General features: G+C 38.7%; 1 protein-coding gene across 1 annotated transcript; it reads right to left on the bottom strand.

The window, feature by feature from the left end:
- Positions 1-6,957: 6,957 nt before the first annotated feature.
- LOC148198301 (uncharacterized) lies at positions 6,958-8,331 on the bottom strand. The gene has a single exon (XM_088115748.1). The coding sequence runs from the start codon at positions 8,329-8,331 to the stop codon at positions 6,958-6,960; it is 1,374 nt and encodes a 457-aa protein (XP_087971874.1).
- Positions 8,332-22,799: the final 14,468 nt, after the last annotated feature.

The following is a 22,799-nucleotide window of genomic DNA, read 5'->3' as shown; positions in this document are numbered from 1 at the left end:
TTTATGGTGCGATTGTTGTATGATGGTATGAGGGTGTCTGACATAATTATTATATGATGTTTGTTGAGAGTATCAAAGTTATTATGCATGTTTTATAAATGATTTGTTGCATGTTAGCTCACCCTACTTGTTTGTGTTTGTGTTTGTGCGATGATTGTATAATTCGTTATACGGGAGCAGATGAAGGAATGTTGTCCGATTCAGTGTCAATGAAGAAAGAGATATAGAAGAATAAATTAGAAGAGTTTGAGTTATATTTATGACTTTGTAGTTGAAATTTGAGTTTAGAATATATATATATATATATATATATATATATATATATATATATATATATATATATCATGTATGAAATCCTTTATATTCATTGTGAATGATGGTGTAATGCTACAATATATTAACTATGAATTATCAAGTATGAGATTATGAGATGTTACATTAAATATAATACTACAATATATCAATTATGAATTATCAAGTGTGAGATTATGGGATGTTAGAGCTATTGGAATCAAAACTAAGTATGAACAAAATAATTAATTGTTGTTGAACTTTTTTCACTTGTGATTTTCCAATTTATGAGTGAATTTCATTTTCTATGAGTTGTAAATGATTTAGTTCGATTAGATGAATGTGTTTAAACATGTTTTGTTCTTTGATTTTTGTGTTTTACTGAAAAATCTGAAAAACAACAACATAGGTAGTTAATTAATTTCAAAGAATTTTGTATCATCAATTAAAAAAAACACAAAATCATGAAATGGTAGGTAAAATTGTTAGTTATCGTTCTTCATGTACGTAATCTAGGTTTTCAAATTGTGATTTTCGTGTACACTCAATCATTTCACCTCGTTCCAGTTCCTATGTTTAATTGAGGTTAAGACAAAATATTTAACATCTCCGATCCATCCATTACATCAACACTAGAAAAAAAAAATCTAACCACGTCTTACACTTCTCACATGCATTTTCACTATTTCTACATAATTTATTGATTTTGTTTTTGTTTTTGTTTGAATTTCGATTTTTACAGTTTCCATTCACTTTTATATTAATATTCTAGTTATACTAGATGTTTAGTTCATGTTCTATTCATTTGTAGCATTTATAGATTTTTAGGTGTAGTTTCTAGTTTTAGATATGCATGGCATATACAGTAGTTTTAAGATTTTAATTTTATAAAGCAGTCCAAGTGGTTTACGAGTTTGCATCTTCATATTATCTTTTCCCAGGATTGATACCAAAGGTTTATACTATATTTGAAGGAAAATTTTCATTTTGAATGAACATAATGCGGTTAATTTGAGTTTATAAAAAAGAAAGAGATGAGAGAATTTTTTTTGACATATTTATCAAGTCGTCTCAATTAAATTGGGATTATCTTTTCATTCACCATTTGATCATATATTAAAATTTTGAGAGCAAATTTATGGCATATTTGATTCTTTATTTTGACTCTTGAAATTATCAATTAAAAATATGTAGTTAGAGAAATTTGTCCTACACTATTACTTTATTTTAGGTTTTACAATAGATGTAATTATTTACTACATTTCTTAAACTATAAACTATGAATATATTTATGGTGTTTTAATAACCAGATTATCATCTATTTATACATTCCCAAAAGTTATTAATATTAGTTGTTTATTAATCATAAAACCTTCAAATGATAAGATGAACATAAAACAACTCTAACCAACGAACTATTGTATACCTCTAAAGCTGTATATCTAAACAATAAATTAAGCATTTTATTTATCGCATCGTATTCCTTTATTCAATAATCTTTAACATAATAAAACAATTTGTTTCGGATGTGTAGGGCTGTGCGGTTCCAAGTCTTCCAAGTCCTCCCGCGATCTTGTCTCCGTGGCGGATCTTCTCCTCCCGCTTTGGCTCTCCTCTTGATCCGGAGGGGTGGAGACCTACAAAAGATTCTCCGATGCCAAAGTCAGTTTCAGAGCAGTGGCTATTTTCAGTAGTAGCAATAAATGTGCATTCAATGTAACCTATCTACCACTCACCGTGAACCTGTATTTATAGTTTTCACTATGGGATTGGGATTAGTGAAAAGTTAATTACGGCCCAATCAGCCCAATAGCTTCTAATTTTTACTTACCTCTAAACCAGGTTAATTTGCTTAGGTCGTAGTGATCAGTGATTGGGCCGGTCATCATGATGTGGGCGTCCGCCCCGGTGAAACGGGCGTCCGTCCAACGATACGGGCGTCCGCCTTACCTATGGATGACTCGGGCACTAAATTGGGCGGACGATCCTCTACGAGGTCGTCCGGCTCTCCCTGGTACCAGACGTTTTCGTCTCGGCATTTTCCTGTGGAACACTGAGTATAGAGAGTACGGGGCTATCTTGTGGTGATGGAATTCCAAGTGAGTTCTTCAAAGTTTTTCTTACAAACAGAGGTTCCGCCCATTCGGGCGACGTAGGCATCGAGATCGGCGGACGGCCTTGTTCGTGGCGCCCGGCACCTGCTGGTGTAGGAGAGTTTATACGGAGTCTAGGTTCAATCCGTGCCTACTTGGGTGGTCGAGCATTTATCCCTCCGGGTGTGGCATGGGCGCCGAGCTGAGCGGACGGCCTTTCTGAGGAGCGTCCTTTGTACAGCGCCCGGCACTTTGGGCGTCCTTGGTACGGCGCCCGGTATTTCGGGCGTCCTTCGTACGGCGCCTGGCACTTAGGCGCCCTTCGTACGGCGCCTGGCACTTCGGCGCCCTTCGTACGGCGCCCGGTATTTCGGGCATCTTTCGTACGGCGCCCGGTATTTCGGGCGTCCTTTGTACGGCGCCCGACACTCCCTGGTACACAAGCCCCCCAAGTCCTAGTGCACGTAGTGAACGTAGGATTTTGGATACGGCGCGTGGGGGTCGGGAACTCGTAATTGGGCTTTATCCAGTGGGCTTTTTGAATTCGGATTTTAGGCGGGAAAACACGTGGCGCGTCCCCATTGAATAGAGCTGAAGCGTCGCCAAATCCGGAGCATTGGTCGTACCAAATCTAGACGGCCAGGATACATCCAACGGTTACTAACTTTTCCCTATAAATAGTGGGTTTAAACGGGGTTATCCTCACTCATCTTCATTACTCAAGAGTTCAAGATTCTTTTTCCCTCAGGTAATAAATGGCATCTGTGTCCATTGAGTCAGGTTCTGGGTCGTCGGGCGGAGTCCGGGAGGGGTCGGCGCGGGGCGACAGCGGCGATTCTCTAAGCTCGGCTTCTTCTCATTTTTTGGAGGAGGCGGTTGGGTCTTCCGGAGGGGACCCTGGGTCACCGGTCTCGATGAACGACCGGATCTTTCACGGCGTGCCTCTGTTCTTGCTCAAAGGCGGTATTCGTGTAGTCGGGTCGCCCTTCGAGCCGGATGGTCAAGGGACGGTGATATCGGAGTTGGCTCCCGTCGTTCCCAGCCGGTATGCTTCCTGCTACGCTTACCGCAAGGATTTAGAATGGAGGATCCGCCATACCCATATCGTACGGGATATGGAGGATTCGAGGTTAATTCGTGCTGGGGTGACTTTGTTGAACGAAAGGGTCTTTCATGATGGGCGGTCTAGTCCTTATGATTTCTTCTTCATGTACGTGACCTTCTTCACCCATCTTTTCGTCCGGGTGCCCTTCACTAAATTTCAAACGGCCGTTCTTCGGGAGGCTAATGTGGCTCCGACGCAGCTGCATCCCAATTCATGGGCGGCTGTGCAGGCGTTTATGGCGATGTGTTCAGCAGTGGGTGTCACTCCCACCATCCCAGTCTTCTTTTACTATTTCGAAGTCCGCCGTTCTCCTTCTGGCGGTTGGGTATCTTTTAATTCGGTGCGGGACAGGACCCTTTTCCGCCCCTTCTCCGATTCCTTTAAAAATTTTAAGCAACATTATTTTAAAATAATCGTTGACAAGGCCGGCCTCCACGAATTTTCCGATGGTGAAGGGAGGCCGCTGTTCCCCTTCTATTGGACGAGAGACCCTCGACGAATACGGGCGACTTCCCTCGGGGATTTGACAGCACCCGACCGAGAGGCCGTGCGCACCATTAACACCCTCCCCCGCCGGATCTCCGCCCGCCACTTGGTTGAATGCCTTAGTCTTGAGGATTGTGGACCAAAGGCGTTCGGTATGGTCTTGTCACATTAGGTGTGCTCGTTTTTCGCATACTGACGTTAATTTTTCTGAATTTCTTTGTTTTTTGCAGAACTAATGACGACTCCGGGCCCCCGCAAATCCAACTTCCTCACCGTCAGGAAGAAGTTCGGTGCCAGCTCGTCGACCGCCCGGCCAACCGGTGCTCCAGCAGTGCCGCGCCCTCTTCCTGCCGGCGCTCCGACTGGACGGGTCCCCCCGCTGATAAGGCCGGGGGTTCAGGCGTGAAGGTTAGAATCCGGAAGCATCAACCTGAGCTGGCGGCCGTCCAGGTAGGTCCAACCTCTGGGGCGGCCACGACTTCCGCGGATCCTACTCGAAAGAGAAAAGATCCTACTGCTGAGGGACGCCAAGACAAAGAGGGCTCTTCGTCTCGGTCAGCTTCCAAGAAAGCCCGGAAGGACAAGGGCAAAGAGAAAGAGCGGGAGAGGGTATTGGCCGTCCCCCTACCTGGCGGCGTTTTCAGCCCGGAGTTCAGCATGAGCGACCGGGCAAAATTCCACATGAGCTCCTCTCAGCGGGCGCTCATTGAACCCCTGTCCGAGCTGGAGTTAACCAACGCCATGCTAGAGATGTCTACCCGGACATCCGCTCTGGCCTGGTACCTAAGGAAGTTTGCTGACCGCCCTGGCGTGGCGGAGGTCCGGGCCGAGCTCGACAAGGAGAAGAAAAACGCAGCCTCCCTTCAGTTGACCTTGGAGCAGATGGTCCTCAACCAGGATGAATATGATAAGAAGATCGAGCAGTTAGAAGCCGATCTTGAGGAGGCCAAGAGGGAGGCCGCCGAAAGTTTGGCAACCGCCCAAGCCGAACAGGAGCGCTTGGCGGAGGAAGGTCGTCAGCTGAAGGCGGAGGTAGCCCGCCTAAAGGAGGTCGAAACGGATCGTGCTAAGACCAACGAGGAGCTCACTCTTGAAGTTACTAAGGCCAAGGAGCAAATTGCCGAGTTGGAGTCGACCATTATGTTTGAACATGAGGAAGGGTTCAACAAAGCCCTTCGTCAGGTAACTCTGCTGGCGGGCATCCAGGATCCGTTTTCTCTGGGCGTGGATATAGAGAAGGACGTTTTCGACGGCGTCCTTGTGGATCTGAATGCTGCTGAAGAAGACGAGCCGACTGTAGAGGCTGCAGCCGGGGAAAACATTTAGAATTCTTTTTCTTTTAATTTTTTGGTGTATCTTGTGACCATCCGCCCAACATCTCGGATTGTCCAGAAGTTGGCCGGGCGGTCCTTTTGTAAATCTGGGCGCGTTTTAGCGTCACTGATTAATACACGGTTGCTTTTTCCTGTTTCGTATATTTTGTGTGCGCCTTTTATTCCTACAAAGAACTCGCTTTAGTACTGGCCCGGCCGGGGGGAATGACGCCTCCTTTTCCCGGGCGGATGTCGACGTTTAGCTTTTAGATGTTTAATTTTCGCTTCATGGCCCGCCCAACCAAGCTGAGTCGTTCTCTTTGGAACGCTCGTTCGCCAGCTTGGGTTTGATAGGGCGGACGTCCCTCCGCTTCGTCGCCCAACCAAGCTGAGAGTCGTTCTCTTTGGAACGCTCGTTCGCCAGCTTGGGTTTGGTAGGGCGGACGTCCCTTCGCTTCGTCGCCCAACCAAGCTGAGAGTCGTTCTCTTTGGAACGCTCGTTCGCCAGCTTGGGTTTGGTAGGGCGGACGTCTCTTCGCTTTGTCGCCCAACCAAGCTGAGAGTCGTTCTCTTTGGAACGCTCGTTCGCCAGCTTGGGTTTGGTAGGGCGGACGTCTCTTCGCTTTGTCGCCCAACCAAGCTGAGAGTCGTTCTCTTTGGAACGCTCGTTTGCCAACTTGGGTTTGGTAGGGCGGACGTCTCTTCGCTTTGTCGCCCAACCAAGCTGAGAGTCGTTCTCTTTGGAACGCTCGTTTGCCAACTTGGGTTTGGTAGGGCGGACGTCTTTTCGCTTTGTCGCCCAACCAAGCTGAGAGTCGTTCTCTTTGGAACGCTCGTTCGCCAGCTTGGGTTTGATAGGGCGGACGTCCCTTCGCTTCGTCGCCCAACTAAGCTGAGAGTCGTTCTCTTTGGAACGCTCGTTCTGAATTAGATGTCTACAAAACGAAGTTAGCTTCATAGGAGAAAATAGAACTTGATTCATTAACCATGGGGGTACATTACATCAAGCCGTGGAGGTTAACTGAAATAAAACTTTAAATGCGTGGCGTTCCAAGTGTTAGGGATGGGACGTCCGTCCATGCGCTCCAGCCTATACGCTCCGTTTCCCAGGGCCTCCATTACTCGGAATGGCCCTTCCCACTTGGCGGCCAGCTTTCCATGAGCTGGGTTTCGGCGGGCGTCTCCCGCTTTTCTCCATACTAGATCCCCCTCCTGGAAGCTTCTTGGCCGGACCTTGGAGTTGTATTTTCTTTCTACCATGCGCTTGCATGCTTCGGCCCTCAGTGCCGCCCGGTCCCGCCGTTCATCTAGAGAGTCCAAGTCGATTCTTAACTCTTGGTCGTTGAGGTTCAAATCTTCAACTTGCCGCCTTAAAGACGGTTCGCCTAGTTCAACCGGTAACATGGCATCAGTACCATAAGTTAGGTTGAAAGGGGTTTCTCCTGTGGTTCCGTGAGGTGTGCATCTATAGGCCCACAGGATCTCGGGTAGCTCGTCCACCCATGCTCCCTTCTTTTCTCCCAAACGCCGCTTAAGCTCTGAGACTATAGTTTTGTTCATTGCTTCGGCCTGACCGTTCGTCTGGGGGTGTTCCACAGAGCTGGTGGTGTGCTTAATCCCCAATCCTTTGAAGAATTCGGCGAGTTTTTTGTCGATAAATTGTCGGCCGTTATCCGTGATGATGGATCGAGGGAGACCGAAACGACATATCAGTTTCCAACAGAATTTCTGGACCTGGGCGGCCGTGATGGTTGCCAAGGGCTCGGCCTCTACCCACTTGGTGAAGTAATCCACCGCCACCAGGAGGAACTTCTTCTGTGCCCGCCCCACTGGGAATGGTCCTACGATGTCCATTCCCCATTGGGCGAACGGCCATGGGGATGACATTGAATGTAGGGCGTTTTGGAGGTAGGCGGCAGTTGTTGGAATGTTCTTGGCAGCGGATGCATTTTTGGACGAATGTCCTTGTATCGCCTTCCATGGTGGGCCAGTAATACCCGGCTCTCAGTAGCCGGGCCTTTAGCGTCCGCCAACCTGTATGCAGACCGCAAATGCCATTGTGCAGCTCGTCCATAACGTACTGCGCTTCGGCCTGCCCTAAACATTTTAATAAGGGAGAGGAGAATCCTCTTCTGTACAAGTCGTCCCCCACGACCAGATACCGAGCGACTTTCTTGGCTTCGCCCAGACCTACCGTTTGTCCCCCGTCTTGGCGGGTCATGATTTCCCTGATTTCTGCACGCCAGTCTTGTCCTCCGCTGGACACCGCCGAACATTCTACTGAAGGTTGAAGTAGAACCTGCCGTACGACAGTAGTCAACTGTCCCTTTTCTTTTCCCGAGCTGAGTTTAGACAGTATGTCCGCCCTCGTGTTTTGTTCCCTGGGAATATGCTGTATGTCAACTTTATCGAACGCTCTTGCGAGTTCCGTCGCTCGCTGGTAGTACCGCAAAAGGCGCTCCTCTCGGACTTGGAAGCTGCCATTCATCTGGCCCACCACCAGCTCAGAGTCCGTCCGGCATGTTATTCTCCTCGCCCCCATGTCTTTTGCCAACTCGAGGCCGGCCACCAGAGCCTCGTACTCGGCCTGATTGTTGGATACTTTGAATTTGAATATCAAAGAATGCTCCAGTAAGAATCCATTGGGGCCTTCAAGCACGATGCCAGCCCCGCTGATTGAACGGCCGGACGCCCCATCTACATACAAAATCCAGTCCTCTTGGCGAGATGGGGGTAACTCGGCCGCGAAGTCCGCCAAATGTTGGCCTTTAACCGATCCCCTTGGTTCATAGCGCAAACCGAACTCTGAGAGCTCTACCGCCCACGCGACCATTCGTCCGGCCAGGTCCGGCTTTCTAAGGATTTTGGAGATTGGGAAGTCGGTCCGGACTGTCACTTGATAACTCTGAAAATAAGGACGAAGTCTTCGCGATGCGTGCAATAAAGCCAAGGCCACCTTCTCTACCCGTTGGTACCGGGTTTCCGCATCTATGAGCGTGCGGCTCACGAAGTAAATTATCCTCGCTTGAGGTCGTTCCTGCATCAATACGGCGCTGACGGCCGTTTCTGACACTCCCAAGAAGATGTGCAAATCTCCACCTGGAATCGGGCGGTTCAAGACCGGCGGGTTGCTAAGGATGATCTTGACGTCCTGGAAGACTTACGCAGGATCCCATACCGTCGTCCCACGCAGGATCTTGACGGGTTGCTAAGCACTCGTCGTCCCACGACGGACCGGCCCCTTTTTTCAACTTACGCAGGACTGGCCTCAGCCGTTCCGCCAGCTTGGGAATAAATCGGGACAAGGCAGTGAGGCGCCCGACCAGTCTCTGGACTTCCTTAAGGCTGGCAGGACTTGGCATTTGTAAGACTGCTTCACACTTGTCCGGGTTGGCCTCGATCCCCCTGGATGTTAGCATGAAGCCTAAAAACTTCCCGGCTGCTACCCCGAATGTACACTTGGCGGGGTTTAAGCGCATGCCGAATTTCCTCACTTGGCTGAAGACCTCCTCCAGGTCCTTGATGTGTCCGACTCCGTCCACTGACCGGACCACCATGTCGTCCACATACACGTCCATGCACCGGCCTATCTGGTCACGGAAGATTCTATCCATTAGGCGCTGATATGTCGCCCCTGCATTCTTCAAGCCGAACGGCATAACCTCGTAGCAGAAGTTGGCCTTTTCCGTAATGAATGCCGTCTTTTCAATGTCCGGCCCGTACATGGGTATCTGGTTATACCCGGAATACGCATCTAGGAAACTTAGGACTCGGTACCCAGAGGCACCGTCCACCAGGGCGTCTATGCTGGGTAAGGGGTGCGAATCCTTCGGGCAGGCTTTGTTCAGATCCGTGTAATCTGTACACATGCGCCATTTCCCGTTGGTCTTCTTCACCATGACCACGTTAGCTAGCCACGTGGTGTAGGTGACTGCCCGGATGAAACCAGCTCTCTTCAACTTCTCCACCTCCTCTTCCACAGCCTTACGCTTCTCCTCGCCCATTCTTCGCTTTTTCTGGGCGACGGGGCGGGCGTTCTGGAAAAGCGAAAGCTTGTGGCACATCACCGCGGGATGAATGCCCGGCATATCCGCCGCCGTCCACGCAAAAAGATCCCGGTTCTTCCACAGGAGTGCCCTCAACTCCTTTTCCATTTCAGGGCCCAGCTCCCTGGCGATGAAGGTGGTCTGGGCGGGTTCCCTTCCTATCAGGATAGGTTGGGTTTCTCCCATGGGTTCCAGGCGGTCCTCGGTGTTTGTCCTTGGGTCGAGGTCTGCCATGGCCACCTCAGAGCCAGCCGCCCGCCTCTTTATTGGTCGGACGTGCAATTTCAGCCCCGCTGCGTAGCACTCCCGTGCCGTCTTCTGGTCCGCCCGGATCGTACAAGTAGTTCCCTTCTCGGAGGGGTACTTCATTGTGAGGTGGGGGGTAGAGACGATCGCTCCAAAGGCGTTTAGGCACGGCCTTCCGAGCAGTACGTTGTACGATGTGTTAGCCTCTACCAGTAGATATCGGACCCTCTTCTCCTCGCTGGCGCGTTCGGTTCCCAACCTCGTCCTCAACTCCACGTAACCCCTGGTATCGACTCTTTCTCCTGCAAAGCCTACTATCTGCCCATCATATGGGACGATTAGGTCCTCCGAGAGATCCATCTGCAGGAAGGTCTTCCAGTAGAGGATGTTGACCGAGCTTCCCTGGTCCACCAGAACCTTGCTGATCCCATACCGTGCTACCTCTGCCGTTATGACCATTGGGTCGTCCTGGTCAGGATCAGGGGCGTGGAAATCTTCGTCCGAAAAGGTGATAGGCGGCATGGAGCGACGCGGCTTGTCAACTAGATGGACGGATTGGAGGGCGCGAACATGCCGTTTACGGGCGGAGGAAGATGATCCTCCTCCGGCGAATCCTCCAGAGATGGTGTTGATATGTCCTCTCAAGGGGCGTTCCCGGCTGCGGCTTCGACTTCGACTTGGGCGCCTCTCCGAGCGGGGCCGCTCCGCTCTCGCACTCCTGGGCTTATCCTTTCGGTAGGCCGATTTCTGAGCAGGCCGATCGATCGATTGCGGCGGGCGCTCATCCCGGACGTATTTCTTGAGCTTACCCGCCCGGATGAGCTCCTTAATTTTATCCCTGAGGGTCCAACACTCCTCGGTGTTATGACCCATATTTTTATGGTATGCACAATGCTTGCTCCAGTCAGCATTCTTCGGAGTTGGGTACCCTTCCCGCTCCGGTATTAATTCTGCACTCAGGGCCTCTCGGAGAATTCTCACCCTAGGGGCGTTTAGGGGTGTATACTGCTGGAAACGAGGTCCCTTTCTCTGCTCCCTGGGTCTGGGCCCGGACGTTTTTCCCGTCGACGCCCCGGGCTTATTACCGTCCGTCCTTTCTCTCCGGGCTTCTTGGTTTTCTTTTTTGTAGGAGAGCTTCATCTCCTCCACCCTTATCTCATCCGCCGCCCGCTCTCTCAGCTCCTCCATTGTTTTGGGCGCTCGTCTGCAGACGCTATCCTTAAACGGCCCCGGCTTAAGAGCCGGCAGGATGTAGTGAAGGGCGAGCTCCGGCGTCAGGCTTTTCACTCGCTGGACGGTCTTCTGATATCTATCCATGAACGTCCGCAAGGTCTCGTCCTTCTCCTGCTTGAGGGTCATTAATTCGAATACGGTCAGGTCTTGGGTGCTGCTGGCCGCGAATTGTTTGACGAACAGCTGTTTCAACCCGGCGAAATTTTCTATCGAATTAGGGGGAGGGTGTTGAACCGTTCCAATGCCTCGTCCTCTAATGAGAGCGAGAACGCTCGGCACCAGATGGCGTCATTGCCTGTTCGGAACGCCATCGCGTTCGAGAACGTCTGGATATGGGAGGCAGGGTCCGTTGTTCCGTTATACATTTTGAATTGTGGAGCCATAAATTGCTCCGAAATTTGGACATTCATGATGTTTTGAGTGAACGGGAGTAACAAGGTGGACGACGGTTCCGACTTCACTATCATTCGTCCGTCCTCGGCAGCGCTCTCCGCATGCACCGATTTAGCCTTGCTTCCTTCCGCCTCGGACCCGGTAGGCCTCCAGGTTCTATCATACTCGGTATCTGCGGGTGGGCTTTCTTCCGCTACCGCCTTTCCCTTATCCTTCCTTTGCTCTCCTTCATCTATCCGCCCGACCTCCTGGGCTATCCGGGCTTCGTAGTCGGCCTTTACGGCGGCCAATTCGTCCTCGTGACGCTGCTGCATCTCTTCCATTTTTTGCTGCAATGCGCGGATCATCTCCACCGGATCGTCCATGCCCTGGTTTCTTGTGGTCACCATTGAGTTTTTGAAATCACACGGCCCCACGGTGGGCGCCAAATGTTTCGGATGTGTAGGGCTGTGCGGTTCCAAGTCTTCCAAGTCCTCCCGCGATCTTGTCTCCGTGGCGGATCTTCTCCTCCCGCTTTGGCTCTCCTCTTGATCCGGAGGGGTGGAGACCTACAAAAGATTCTCCGATGCCAAAGTCAGTTTCAGAGCAGTGGCTATTTTCAGTAGTAGCAATACATGTGCATTCAATGTAACCTATCTACCACTCACCGTGAACCTGTATTTATAGTTTTCGCTATGGGCTTGGGATTAGTGAAAAGTTAATTACGGCCCAATCAGCCCAATAGCTTCTAATTTTTACTTACCTCTAAACCAGGTTAATTTGCTTAGGTCGTAGTGATTAGTGATTGGGCCGGTCATCATGATGTGGGCGTCCGCCCCGGTGAAACGGGCGTCCGTCCAACGATACGGGCGTCCGCCTTACCTATGGATGACTCGGGCACTAAATTGGGCGGACGATCCTCTACGAGGTCTTCCGGCTCTCCCTGGTACCAGACGTTTTCGTCTCGACATTTTCCTGTGGAACACTGAGTATAGAGAGTACGGGGCTATCTTGTGGTGATGGAATTCCAAGTGAGTTCTTCAAAGTTTTTCTTACAAACAGAGGTTCCGCCCATTCGGGCGACGTAGGTATCGAGATCGGCGGACGGCCTTGTTCGTGGCGCCCGGCACCTGCTGGTGTAGGAGAGTTTATACGGAGTCTAGGTTCAATCCGTGCCTACTTGGGTGGTCGAGCATTTATCCCTCCGGGTGTGGCATGGGCGCCGAGCTGAGCGGACGGCCTTTCTGAGGAGCGTCCTTTGTACAGCGCCCGGCACTTTGGGCGTCCTTGGTACGGCGCCCGGTATTTCGGGCGTCCTTCGTACGGCGCCTGGCACTTCGGCGCCCTTCGTACGGCGCCTGGCACTTCGGCGCCCTTCGTACGGCGCCCGGTATTTCGGGCGTCTTTCGTACGGCGCCCGGTATTTCGGGCGTCCTTTGTACGGCGCCCGACACTCCCTGGTACACAATTTAAATATAACTTTTCTTATTTAAATCACGATAAATTCTAATGAAAGTTCGAACTTCAAAAGCAAATTAAACACGAGACTTAAGAATAACAAAACAGAGTTTTAAAAACAAATCCCGTCCTTCTTAAATCTTGATGGGACTTCTATTTTTTTTTATAACTTTCTGAGACGTGTTTTAATGATAAAATCGAAATGAAATTTTGAATTGAACAATACGACGAGTGTAATAATTAACATTACAGTATATTATTTTATCTGATCGGAATACGTGACTAATTTATTCTATGTATCGATCAAATTAACAACACATAAACTCATGCCAATGAACTAAACTAGCCTTGAAAAAAATGAAGGAACAAACGAATTTTTGAATATGATCTAATGAACATGGTAGGAACTCAAAGGTGGCAACCACAGCAAAGGTAGAAAACACAAAGCGTGGAAACAATCACAACCCCTTCCACGACAGAGACAATCTTGTAAACGATGTTGTCGATGATGGTGGTGTGTATGTGGAGTCGTTTTCCTCGAAACGACGACGACAACCTTCGTGGGCACAACTCCTTGCTCAGCTTCTTAAACGACCAGCTTGTACCCTTCTTCTCCATCAAATGATTGTAAGTATCAACCAAAAGTGTCTGAAATTTTCTTTGGTTTGGTCGTTTTTGTTTAGTGTGTGTATGTGGAGAGAGGGTGGGTGAAGTGCCTTTTATATGCGTAGAAAACAAAAAAATATGATGTTAGTGTCTTGGACGATGCTTCAACGACAAGGGTTTTGGCTGGCACTGCCCATATTTTGCTGGCCAAAGATTACACGTAAAATTGCACTTTCCTTCTGGACTGGTCCTCTTTCAGATTCTTCAATCATACTATTATATATGTTATTGATGTTGTTGCTTGCAATTGTGTGACTTAAAATTTTGACACAAATATAAGAAAAATTGGTTTGTTTGTATGTTAATTATTTAATAACTTCAATTTTTTTATTAAATTTTACTAATAATAAACTCACAAGGTTGGTCCTGACGAAACATTTTTTGTATCATGCTATTGATACATAGTATATATATATATATATATATATATATATATATATATAAATTAATTAATTTCTGTTAGGTATCTAAGTAACTATTTTTTTGTTGAAATCTCTCTTTCTAGATTTTTGCTTTGGAAGCTTTATTTTTTAATTCAATATTAACTAAATGAACGACTTGTTAGTAAATCTAGAAGTGGTTTTTGACTACTTGTTGTTTTATTGTATATGTTAAAATATGTTGAATAGTTTTAATAAGGATAATGGTTAAGAAAATTGATTGATTTTTAACTGAAAAATTTATTAATGTATGTTAGCTATTATGTTAATGCATTTCTATAACATCATTTATAATATATATATATATATATAATATATATATATTATATATATATATTATTTTCTTATCATCAATTTTTTAGTTAATATTTTAACTGTGTTACTATAAATAGTTAAACTGAGTCCAATTTAAAGTTTTTTCGTCTTAATTAGTAAAACAATTTTAATGTTTTAATAAATATGTTGTTTTCATATATTATAAATAAAAATATTTATATAATTTATTTAAGACAAATAATTAAGGGGAAAAATTACGTTCATCGAAAACCAAAACCATTAGTTAATTTGAATTTTTATATAAGATTAAACTTTAATGTGTTTTAAATGGGATTAATTGAGAAGTTGTTTATAACAAATTTTAATTAAAAAACAGTATAACAAATAAATACTGTGTAAAATTAATATATTTTTATTAAAACTGTTATTAAGACGCCACTCATGATTTCTAATGGATTATTGATTCTTCAATCACTACTTTACTACACCAACAGTTAACTAGACGCCAACAAGATCTTTAAAATTAAAGTACAAAGAAAGTCAAAACCATTTAAATTTCTGTGTCGTTTATAATTATGGGCAAAAAATATATAAAACCAATTAAATATATAGTTTATTAACACCGTAAGTGTTTGGAAATAAATTCTATATTTTTAAATATTATAATTTTAGAAAACGTTATAAAAATTAACGATTTTGTAAGTAAATTACTAAAACACATGTTTAAATAATTAGGAAAATAAAAATTGGTTACAAATATAAATCTGCATGGTTAGTTAATTCCTCATATGAAACACAAGATTGGGGATATTTAGGGATATCAAGTCAAAGAATAGGTTAGGGATCGATATCAAGTAAAATGGATTACAAAGTTAAAGTTGAAGTTGAATTAATTTTTATTTTTCACATTAATAATTACTTTAATATCTTTCATGTAGTATGTAATTAATTCCATATATATTATTGTAAAATAAAAATAATAAATGTAATAATTATTTTATTAACATATAAACCAATTATGTTTCTTATAATGTTTAGAATTTAAAATGGATGAGTATTTAGTTTTTATAAGAAGTATGAGTTAGATTTATGAGGAAAGTTTACAAGATAGATACAATATGAATAAAATTTAAATTTAATTACATAATATATTGATATTATTTTAAATCAAAAAATATAATATAATGGATGAATGAGTTTTTATTTTTATATTAAATTTTACTTTCGTGTATCTCTATTTAGTTAAGAGTTAAACTCACTTTGAATAAAATTTAAAAGTATAAGTATTTGTAAGAAATATTCCTGAACATGCAGCTGTTATAAGTACCTTTATTTCTAAGTGACATATGAAGATGCCATGAATTTTCCTTTATCTGTGTTCTTTCTTTTTTAGAGTCTGAGTTCACATGAAAGAACCGTGTTTGCTAGTTTTCTTTTTCAGATTCTTTTCACTTTCGTTTTCATTATCATCAAGTGTTGCGCAAGAGCTGGACTTCATTCACTCATTCTTCTTCAATAAACAATCAAAAAGGAGGGATATGGCTATATATTCCCTTCAAATTTTCCACCCAACTTTTACCACTACATCATAAAAAAAAGCTCTTGTTCCATGAATATTTTACACACAAACCTCACCAATACTTTTATAACATGATTTTTATAAATTTTTCAAGAAAAAAGAAAAAAAAATATTAGAAAAAGAAGTTTTATTTTCTTCATATATATATATATATATATATATATATATATATATATATATATATATATTGATAAAAAAAATTATTCTAAATTTTATATATTTCATTCATAATGGTATAAGTTGTTAAATAGACATATTACAAAACCCTAAATATGTCAAGAAATCAATAAGTTTAAGTCTACCTACTGTAAAAAAACTCAATAATAAATATGGATAACATGCAACATGCATTATAAAACATTATTGTGCTGTATAGTAGCATCCTAATTATTAGACTACTAGTAACTGATTCAATTTATTATATTAAATGAATTATTATTATGCTAACAATCATTTCCTTAAATTGATATATGCTTATTTCAATTTAAAGTTTCACATCAGTAATTCTCTAAACTTTTAAGAATGATTATCTTTTAAAAATTAATATATCAACATTCTGGCATGAACTAGTTCAATACTTTTTTTATTATAAAAATCTTTTAAGAAATAAAATTTTACATCAATATATTTGTTTTTTATGTAAGACTAATATTTTTTACAATGTTAAGTTTTTTGTCAAAAAAAAAAAATTGTACTAGCCTTTATTGTCACAAAATTTAATTTTAAGCATATAAGTATGTGATATATAACAACAAATACACACATGTATATATTACCATATATAACACATCATGGATTATTCCATTGTGTATGTTGAAATAGTGTCAATAAAATGTGAAAATTTTCAATCTCATCCTTAATATACAGTTTAACTGTCACAAAATACCTTTCAAAATACATATCAGTATTAAACATATCTCATAGACTAACACATGTCCTAGGCCAAACCAATTTATGTACCCATATATTTCCTTTCTTTAACTTCTTTCAACTTGATATTTTAATCTACATAACCAACTCATCAGCGAAATCGTGATATCTTTTACTTAATAAGTTAACATGCTTAATACTCTACATCATCAATAATTTTCACTCATTTATAACAATTCTAATTCTTATATACAGAGAGAGAAATACAATATTTAAATAAACTTTTTTTCACTTGAATAAATTCACTTTCCAAAACTAGAAATTAATATTTTTGTCTTAAATGTCTTAATTGATTTTTTTTCAAGTGTTATACTCCTTTACCATCTACTCCTTAATTGTTTTCATAATATTTTATAGATTTCTTTCAACAAGTTTTGGAGCTTCCTTCATTACTTTGATCGCACTTGAATACCTTGATACTTATGATTCTATTTATGTATATTGTCACTAAATCTCAGAACAATCATCATGTCACTTAATTAATTTGTTTTTTTTAAAAAAATTACAAAGTTTTCGAACTCATAATTTTGACTATTGAAAAAATCTAAAGTTAAAAAAAATAGAAAAAATAATTTAAAAAATAAAAAGAAAAAAGAAATATTATTTAAAATTATAATCTTTAAACTCAACATAAACATTACTATAACTTTTTTTAATGAAGAATTAATATGTACTAAAATAAATATGGGTATTAATTGCCATCAAATGTTCATCTCTTCTTTCATCTACTTTTATTATTCTTCTCTTTTTCTTTCTTTAGTGTTGAAACTTAAACAAACACTTGAACACTTAATAATTTTATATATTTTTTAATTTGGTTTGGGGAAAACTTTATTAGTGTGGTTACATCAAATAGTAGCTTAGTAGAATATAGATTTCCCAAATTGGCATCTCTAAATAATAACTTAAATCATAATAATTTATCTTAATTGTAATGAAAAAAAAATGTATAAACCAGTATAATTATCATGGAACAACTAGCTAATTAACAAAAAAGGTCATATATCATATAGTATAAAATAATAATAATAATAATATAAAGGGTTAGCATAAAAAAATATGTTTAGTGTCAACTACTTTTGTTATTGGTAAGAGATCCTAAGGAGAAAGTCTCATAAAATCTTAGGCCACTAGAAAAACTTAACTAAATTACAGAAGAAAGTTAACTTATCATTTTAAAGATTTCAATATTTTTATTATTGAAAAGAAAATTTAAGTTTATTAAAGTTTTAATTTATTATTAGTTATTTAGAAGATAAAAATAAAAATTTAAATTATTTATATGTATTATAAATAAAACAAAAAAAAAAGTGGGTGTTCCCCGTATCACTAACTTTTGGATTTTTTTTAAGAATAATCTTTGTGTATGTAATTGGTGTGAGAAAAGAGAGAGATCTGAGATGACCCTCAGCTTCAAACAATTTTTTCTGGCAAGTAATCTCTTTAGAACCATTTTTGGAGAAGGACAAGAACATGAGGGAAGGAGAAAACCTCATATCTTAAAAGCCAAACATAAATGAAAGAGAATATTGATATTTATCCATACCCTACAAAATTTTATAAGCCTCAAAATGCGCAATAAAATTCCAAATGAATGATGAGTCTGCCTATTCTTATAGAGATGAGTCATCTTTGGCTTTAGCCGATGGAAAAGTGTGTTGTGGATATCTCATGAATATGACTAATTTAACAACATTAAGGGAAATATAATGAATATTTCTGGTTCAAAAACACAATCTAGTTAAAAGGGTTCAAAACTTTTAAGGAAAATATGACAAGAGATAATGTTTGGTTGATGGTGGTGTTCACAACTTTAACTTGTAGGAAAGGTCCATGTGTCACAAACAATGACATCAAGTCCCCACAAAGAGATCAACATAAGGACATTTAATCATTCAATTCACCTTTATATGCTTGATGCTGAGTTCTGTAATTAATATAAATATATATAATGATAAATGTCTAATAAAGTAATACTCTCTATAGTAGAATTTTCACTGACTAATAACTCCTGGTTAAGTCTCCAAATTATTTTAACAATTGATTAATTACTATACGCAGTTTAATAATTATTTATATAAAATAGATTATAGATTATATTAGAAGGGTTTAATCACCATTCCGGACGATGAAATTATACATGTTTTTTAGCTACGACAAAATTTATTTCATTCTGAGTTTTCTTTTAAATATTTAAAAATAAAAGAAATTATGTAGAAGAAAAAAGATAATTGGTGGTGAGTCTTCTTTCTTTCTTTCTTTTTTTCTCTACATCTTTTAATTACAAAGTGGAACAAAATTTTAGAAATGTGGGTTCTGTCTCATTAGATTTTAAATAAAGGCTTAGAGTGAATAATTCACTTTAATTAGATATAAACTTTTTATTATCTTCTCATTAAATAATTTCCGTTTTCTCATAAATAATTCTTGTTTTTTGAAGATGAACTATTTCTTTGTGTATATGTGTATAAAATAAAATAAAAATATAATTTAAAATAAATAAGCTTTATTCTATATTATATCAAGAATTTTGAGTTTGGAATAATTTATCTCCATTTTTTATATCGGCAAAATTTATCCCCAAACGTTTATCCAAGATAAGATGTGTTCTTCTTTTTAATTATACATATTCTCTTTATTGTGATCAAGCTGCATAGGATTGTATTTGATAGTTATTGAATAGCATGTTATTAATTATTAAACTCAACCATCATCACTATTAACATAGATTATGATATTGTCTTACAATTCGAAATTAAGTATAATTTTAACCAACCAATTTAGGGAATAATTTCAATTTGTATACTTTAATATTAGTAAATAAGATCCGTTACTTGTTAGGAACTATCTAAAATAAAATTCTTAGGAAGTATTACAAAATTTATAACCAACTTATTTCAATGACAAAAAGAATAATTTTCATAATTTTTCTCGTTTATTTTACTAATTTTCTTAACATATATATATATATATATATATATTCAAAATATTATTATTTTTTATTATTTCTAATAAGACTTACAATGAAATTTATACTAAATTATCAATGTCGTGCATGTGTTTTTTAGATAATTCAATTTGGTTTCTCAATAATTGAAATTTTGAATTAATCTCTTAATTTTGAATCAATGTCCTACACCTAACTACATGTTATTGTCTTATTGTGTCACTAAAAAAAAGTTGACATTTTACACAATTGAATGAAGAATAACATTGTATTAATTAAAATTAAAAAATTGCATTCATTTCTAATACAAAACTATAAATTAAACTAAATAAAAGGCATGTCAATACTTAGTAAAAAAAATGGCATATCAAATTAGTAATTTATGCTTAAATTTACAATATAAATTTTCATATAACAAAAAAATTGGTATTGAAGAAACGTTTAATTGAAGTGTTTATTCCAATACACTATTAAAAGTGAACTTTCTTTCAATCAAATAAATGAATGTGACTAAACCTTTAAACAAGTCAAAGTCAAACATTTTATATGTTGTTGATAATGATTACGTAGGTCCAACATGAAAACTTTATTTCTCATACAAAAGATCCTCATGTAATGATTGGAAGTATGATACATTATTCATGTGATAAAAAAATAAATTGTTAAAATTAAACTTAATACATTAAGATACACAAGTCTCACTCCAACTATAAATTCTTTTAATTTTTCTTATATATATAAACATCTTCTACATAGAACAATTTTGTTAGACAGTATATCTTCGAGAAAACTTTTTTTTTTATATTGATTCATAAGTAAATATAATGAAAAGTTCTTCTACATAGAATTCGTCTTATTATATTTTCTTTTTCTTTTTTTTTTTCTATCCAACGGCTAGAAAACTCTTATGAGGAAAGGAACAAAGATACTTCTCAAATATTCTGTACTTTTGCTACTTGCACATGGCAACAAGAAAGAACCTCCTCAGCAGAATATGGTCCATTCCCATTTTTTCATTTTTCTTCACTCTTCATGTACATGAATTTAAATAAGAGAAAAAAAAAACCCTTTTTATCTATTTTCGTTTTCTTTTTCAAATAAAACACTAATTTTATGTTGTTCTTTTTCTAGTATTTTCTCCATTTACTTTTTTTTTGCTATTGACAAACCGCGATCCCTGAATATTAGGGTAGATGACTTAAACATGCTTCTTAAATAAAGATGATTTCGATATATTTAGAGAAATAAACACCGTTTTTTCTTTCTCGATATAAAATAATATTTACTGACCTCCCTCTCTATGTAATATAATAGGAAAAGATAGAACTCATAAATGTTCTTTTAAAGACATAGATTGTTATCTCAAATTTTAAAAACGTACGAGGATGACCAATTTTCTTCGTATTATTAGATTAAAATTAATGTACTTAATATATATATATATATATATATATATATATATATATATATGTATGTATGTATATATATATATATATGTATGTATGTATTAAAGGCATATATAATAAATTATATTATTATTATTTCTACATAATACATGAATTCTTAATTACATGAATACCCAGGATTCTCTTTTTGGTCCACGTTTTTTTTTAATTTTACCATTTTAATAAATATTTTTTAAATTAAAATAACTATTTTATCAATTTTACTTTTGCAAGTAATTATTTCTTTAAATTTAACTTTTTCAATACTGGTATTTAAACTTAATTATTTTTAAATTATAAAAATACTTACAAATAAAAAATATTTATAATAAAATTGTCAAAAATATTTTAATTTTATGATTATAATAATAATAATATTTTTATCATGTTTTACTATCGTAAAAAAATGTGAAAACACATCCACCTATCTCATGTGTTTTCACTATTGTATTAATAAAACTGTTACGGTTTTAAAACGGTTATACTTATTGTTTTTCAAAAAATTATATTAAATATGTTTAAAAAAATAAATATATTATTCATTAGAAACACTCTTAATACATATATATAAATTTAATTACTTGTGTCATGGTGATTCTTTCTTTTTTACGCAAAAATAGTCTTATATAATAATTTACTTTCATTTTTCACCACTCAGTGTGTCTTATATGCCGAACCATATTATTATTAATCTCTCTTTTGTCATAATTAGTTTAATATTTCTACTTGAAGAAGTACAATATCATCTTATATACCTATAAAGGACTATAACACACTCAAAAGCGACAATACACCCATAAAAAGGTCCCCATATATCGTATACATTTCATGATCATTATCAATAATTATAAATATAGGGTTATCAATTTCATTAATATGTCAATATTATGGTCAATATTAATATCATCTCCCTATTAGGCCACTTAAATAAAGAAAAACTTTCTCGTTTGCATAATATTATATTGTTTGAGTATATCAATTCTAAAGGGAAAAAAATCTGTGTGACATCCTTTCTTATTTTATTTCCTCTCACAGCTTAATTATTCATCTATAAATAATAGTGAATTAATTAAGCATTTTCCTCACTTAAACTCTCACTCAAGAATGGTGAAAACTTGAAACTTATCTAAAAACTTCGGCGTGACTTGTTAATTTCATCCAATAAATTTCATAATCATTTTTCTTATCATTTCATCAATATTTGAGTAACATGTTATAAATTTGAGCACGGACCAATCTCGTAGCTTCTAAAATTCTACATATACTTTCATCACTTATCAAGACTTTAACAACCTCTTCATTGATAAAATTGCTTCAATTTGTTTTACTCAAACTTCAAAATTATGATTTAAAATATATCCTTTATTGCTTTGACTTCCATGCTATAACACACAATATTAAATCATTTTAATATAATATTCTTAAAACAACACATTGCCCATGAGATAAGGAATATTTTTCTTATAAGTTACTTTCCACCTTGTACTTAAATATTTAATTATCATGCCGAAAGTATTATCCATTACTATACTTAAACATAATTATTTGTTTTTATAAATAAAATAATTAATTTTCATTTGTACCACAAAAGAATTACTGTAACGAGAAAGCATAACAAACCTCTTCATGGATAGATAATAGATGACTAAATACTAATGTATAATATTCTTAAAAAAAGTTATACAAAAAATATAATATGTTTAAATAATTCCTATTAGTAACAATCATATTCATCCATGAGACCCTTTTTCTCTCTCTATTTTTTCTTCTCACTCTACACGTGTGCATGTCTCTGGCCCACCATTCCCTGCCACGTGGCTCCCTCACCTTTGCCATCTCCTTCTCCACCCCTTCCTAACTTCTCACCATCTCT

Source organism: Vigna umbellata, chromosome 5, assembly GCF_029865625.1.
Source record: "Vigna umbellata cultivar VRB3 chromosome 5, Vumbellata_1.0, whole genome shotgun sequence".
In the NCBI taxonomy this organism is placed as follows: domain Eukaryota; kingdom Viridiplantae; phylum Streptophyta; class Magnoliopsida; order Fabales; family Fabaceae; genus Vigna; species Vigna umbellata.
The sequence above is the reverse complement of the archived record's forward strand: the minus strand, read 5'-3'. Positions and strand labels throughout refer to the sequence as shown.

Excerpts from the sequence above, each read along its gene's own strand:
- LOC148198301 (XM_088115748.1), bottom strand. The coding sequence starts at position 8,331 with ATGCAGGAACGACCTCAAGCGAGGATAATTTACTTCGTGAGCCGCACG.